The sequence below is a fragment of the Elephas maximus genome, chromosome 7 (genome assembly GCF_024166365.1).
Source record: "Elephas maximus indicus isolate mEleMax1 chromosome 7, mEleMax1 primary haplotype, whole genome shotgun sequence".
Classification (NCBI taxonomy): Eukaryota; Metazoa; Chordata; class Mammalia; order Proboscidea; family Elephantidae; genus Elephas; species Elephas maximus.
The window spans coordinates 112,693,771-112,698,327 of record NC_064825.1 but is presented as its reverse complement, the minus strand read 5'-3'; the positions used below and the strand labels follow the sequence as shown (position 1 = coordinate 112,698,327).

The 4,557-nt window shown below is 35.2% G+C and overlaps 1 protein-coding gene across 1 annotated transcript; it reads left to right on the top strand.

Annotated features, from left to right (window-relative positions):
• Positions 1–2,830: 2,830 nt before the first annotated feature.
• LOC126080727 (olfactory receptor 4A15-like) lies at positions 2,831–3,748 on the top strand. The gene has a single exon (XM_049891906.1). The coding sequence runs from the start codon at positions 2,831–2,833 to the stop codon at positions 3,746–3,748; it is 918 nt and encodes a 305-aa protein (XP_049747863.1).
• Positions 3,749–4,557: the final 809 nt, after the last annotated feature.

Genomic DNA, 4,557 nt, shown 5'->3' with positions numbered 1-4,557 from the left:
AGGCACCAAGGTTTTCTGACTGGGACGCTGGCTCCAGGCTTCGAAAACAGTCGTTGCTTCCCCGTGGTTGCTAGTTCTCAGTCTCTGTCACTCAGGTCAACTCTTTAGATCTGTGTTTGATGGTCAGGGTTTGTAGATTGTCATGTATGTGATCGATTCACTTTGTTGCAAGAGGGATACAAGGTAGCTTCTACCTAGTCAGTCATCTTGGCCCTGCCTCAGGTTTCAGGCCATTTTTGATATCCATCTTGAAAATATGAACAATTTAAAAGGTTTCATTTTTCTGAAAGTCTGAGATGAGACAGACTTCCTGCAGTATGGAAATAGTTGGTCACATGGAAACATTTCTTGATCCGGATATGGTGTGTGTACCATCTTACTCTCTGTGTTCACAGAGATGACATCAGGGTGTGAAGATATTATCTTTTAGGACACAGGAGAAGCACCACAATCCAGAATTTGTGCTGAATGACTGCCTCATTATGCAGGTAACAGAGGAAGTGTTTTTGTACATAAGAGTCTTCACTAGGCTTTAGGTTATGCAAGAGCATATTGGTAGTGTGATTTGGAATGTCATAGACTTATGAAAATTCTTCTATGTGATTCTGATAGTCAGGTGTGTTAGAGATGCTTTTTGGTCAATAAAATATATGAGGTTTCACTCAATTCTGTAATTTTCCCTTGGATATTTTCATCCTATAAAGAGCCGGAGTACATTTACTTTCTCTAACATTAGTATTCTTAGAAACTAATTTCAGGGTAAGTATTTGGGGGCTATTTTAATGGGCATAGATTTGTAAATACCATTGTAGGATGAACTGTAGTGTTCTGAAGCATTGCTTGTTAATACTTGAATTCTTAGAAAGGGATGCAAGAACCTAAAGTGCTATTATGCAAGCAAGCTATCACTTTAATTTGTAGGAATGATAGGCTGGGTAAGAAAAAAAGTGTAATTAACCATTGGATTTAGCAAGGTGAGGGTGTTTTTTTACGAAGAAGAGATAATTGGGTTGCTCATTCGAAAGAGATGTAGAGTTGACAAATAGATTATTTAACCAATGGAGATATTATACTGTATAAATATGTGGACAGAATAATGCAAAACAGAGAGGAAAACTAATGATGTAGAATGGAGGAGACAGTTATAGGAGCACTGCTTTGAGTGCAATAAAGACTATGGAACCTACTGCACATGCAGAAGGCTTGGCCATACTTAGAAACACAGACAATCCATATATTGTGAAGAGGAGGTCAGGCAGAATTACAAAGTCTGATATTGAAGTCAATGTCAACAGAGACTTAGAAAGTATCTGAATATCATCCCTAGGATCACTTTAAGAGATAAAAGAGCTAGTGAATATCAATAATATTTTGACATAATTTTTTTTGAATTTGTGCAATTTTCTTTGTTTTGAAATCTGCCTTCTCATCATTTTCATTCTTTCACATACATCGCCAGCATAAATGGAACCTGTTTATAACAACAACAAAAACGTTCCCTTCCATATTTTTCCCATACTTATATACTCATATGCAAACATTTATAAACTGATGCACTTTTATTTTTATTTTTGTTTTATGATAATATATTATGGGTAGTTTTATGTTCATTTCTCTCTTACTCAACAGTACCTTGTAGGAATTTCTCTAATGGTACCAGCATAGTTCTAATTCATTCTTTCAAATGCATTATTCCATGTAATGGATTTTTTTTTGGATATATTCAATCATAATTCACTTAAATTATTTTTCTTTCATGTTTGTTATTTAATGCCATTATAGATAATGCAGTAAAAATATACCATGAGCATATTCTTAGGTACTGTTGCCTTACTTCCCATAGATAGGTTTTAAAGAGTGTAATTGTCGTGATGAAAAGTAAATGCATTTTTGTTTTCGATAGAGTTGGCTAGATAAATATTATAAAATTAACATTTTTACTAGCAATGGAAGAGAAGGCCCTTTTCTCTATTTTTGCCAGTTATAGCTGTTAATACTTTTTTAAAAGCTTTTTTGTCAATGTAATGGGTGCAGAGTGATATCAGTTATTTTATTTTACATTTCACTATTTATAGGTGAGTTTCAGCATCCTATCATGTGTTTGTTGGCCATTTGGCTGTGCTCTTCGTTTATTTACTTGTTTATATACTTTGCCATTAGGTTGTTTCTCTTTTTCTGGTTAACTAGTTAGAATTATTTTAGACATATTTTGTATTAGGTGTTCGTCTTTTTGTGGTTAACTAATTAGAATTACTTGTCTATTTTAGACATATTTTCCACAAAGGTATTTTTGTCTGTAGACTATGTTTATTTTATATTTAAAAATCCTTTTAAAAATTTTGAAATTTTCAAATGTGTCTAATTGGGATTTCAGTTATTAATTAGGAAGATTCTTCTATTCCTAGAATGTAGAAAATAATTTATTTTACTGACTTGAAAATAAAGTAAATTGTACTTTATTTTAGCATTAAATCTTAACTGGATTTCTATTTTATTTCTGTTTATTGTACTAGCTATAGATACAATTTTATTTTCTTCCAGATGGAAATTAGTGTTACAGTCCCAATATTTAATAACCTCTACTTTTCCCATGCATATTTGTAATTTGTCTCTCCATTAGTCTATACGATCACTGAAGTCAGGGACCATGTTTTAATAAATCAGACTTGCAGTCTTATCATCTGGGACAGTGATGAAGCCTGGCAAATCATCAAGCCTATTTGTTGAATGAATAAACAAATTATCTGGAGATTTCAAAAAGTCACTACTCATCATATATTCACAGGTAAATTTATTCTGAACTCTGAAATAAGGACACACAGAAGAACATATGGAACAAAGGAACAATGTGACTGAATTTGTCCTCTTGGGCCTCACTCAGAATCTCCAGGGTCAGAAAATATTTTTTGTTTTGTTCTTGTTCATCTACATTGTGACAATGGTGGCCAACCTCCTCATTGTTGTGACTGTGGTGGTCAGCCCAACACTGGATGCCCCTATGTACTTCTTTCTTGGCTACTTATCATTTATGGATGCTGTTTATTCTACTACAGTTACCCCAAATATGATTATAGACTTAGTCTATGAGAAGAAAACCATTTCTTTCCAAGCTTGTATGACTCAGCTTTTTATAGGACACTTATTTGGTGGTGCTGAGGTTTTACTTCTGGTGGTCATGGCTTGTGACCGCTACATGGCTATCTGTAAACCCCTGCATTGTATGACGATCATGAGCCAAAAGGTATGTGCTCTGCTGCTGTTGGTGGCCTGCATTGGAGGTTTTGTGCATGCTGTAGTTCAGCTTCTGTTTATTTACAACCTTCCCTTCTGTGGCCCCAATGTCATAGGCCACTTCATCTGTGACATGTATCCCTTATTAAAACTTGCCTGCACTGACACTTATATCATTGGTCTCACTGTGGTTGCCAATGATGGGGTAATATGTATGGTCATTTTTACGGTGTTACTCATCTCCTATGGAGTCATTCTACATTCCCTAAAGAATCTTAGTCAGGAAGGGAGGCTCAAAGCGGTATCCACCTGTGGCTCCCACATCACTGTGGTGGCCCTCTTCTTTATCCCTTGTATTTTTACGTATGTGAGACCTCCCTCCACCTTACCAGTAGATAAAATTTTGACTGTATTTTGCACTGTCATCAATCCTATGCTGAACCCCTTAATCTATACTCTGAGAAATGCAGAGATGAAAAACGCCATGAAGAAGCTCTGGACCAGAAAACACAAATGATCTGGGAGATAAATGCATCATCTACTTTCAGTTAAAAACTCCTCCTTCAGAAATGCCCTGTGTAATTATAAGTGTGGTAAAACTTTCTTCCCATTTAGTAACTTATAAATGATTAAAAATATTTATTATGTATATACTTCCAATGACTAGTTTTGTTCAAAATATATTTTTAAGATTTTCATTTCTTGACAAATACATGTCATTTTGGGGGGGCGTAAAATGGTTCCGTTGAGGCTATAGATTTATACTCTGTGTGATGAGTTATCCTACAGTTAATACCAGAAATTTATTTTAGTTGATGGAAAATTTTCTGATGTCTCTTTCTTAAGTACATTTAAACCTTTTTGAGAATTAAGAGGTCTCATTTCACAATAATAAAATAAGATGTAAAAACATGATTCAACCCTCCCGTCATGGATTTAATTGTGTCCTAGAAAAATGTATGTCAACTTGGCTATGCTGTGATTCCCAGTATTGTGTGATTGCCCACCATTTTGTCATCTGCTACAATTTTACTATGTGTTATAAATCCTATCTCTATGACATTAGTAAGGCAGGAATGGAGACAGTCATAATAATGAGGCAGGACTCAGTTTAAAATTTTAGGCTGTTTCTTGAACGAACCTCTTTTAAGATATGAAAGAGAGAAGCCAGTAGAGAGACAAAGGGACCTCATAATACCAAGAAAATAGTGCCAGGAGCTGAACATGTCCTTTGGACCCTGTACTGAGAGGCTCGTAGACCAGGGCAAGGTTGATAACAAGGATCTTCCTACAGAGCCCACAGAGAGAGAAAGCATTCCCCTCAAC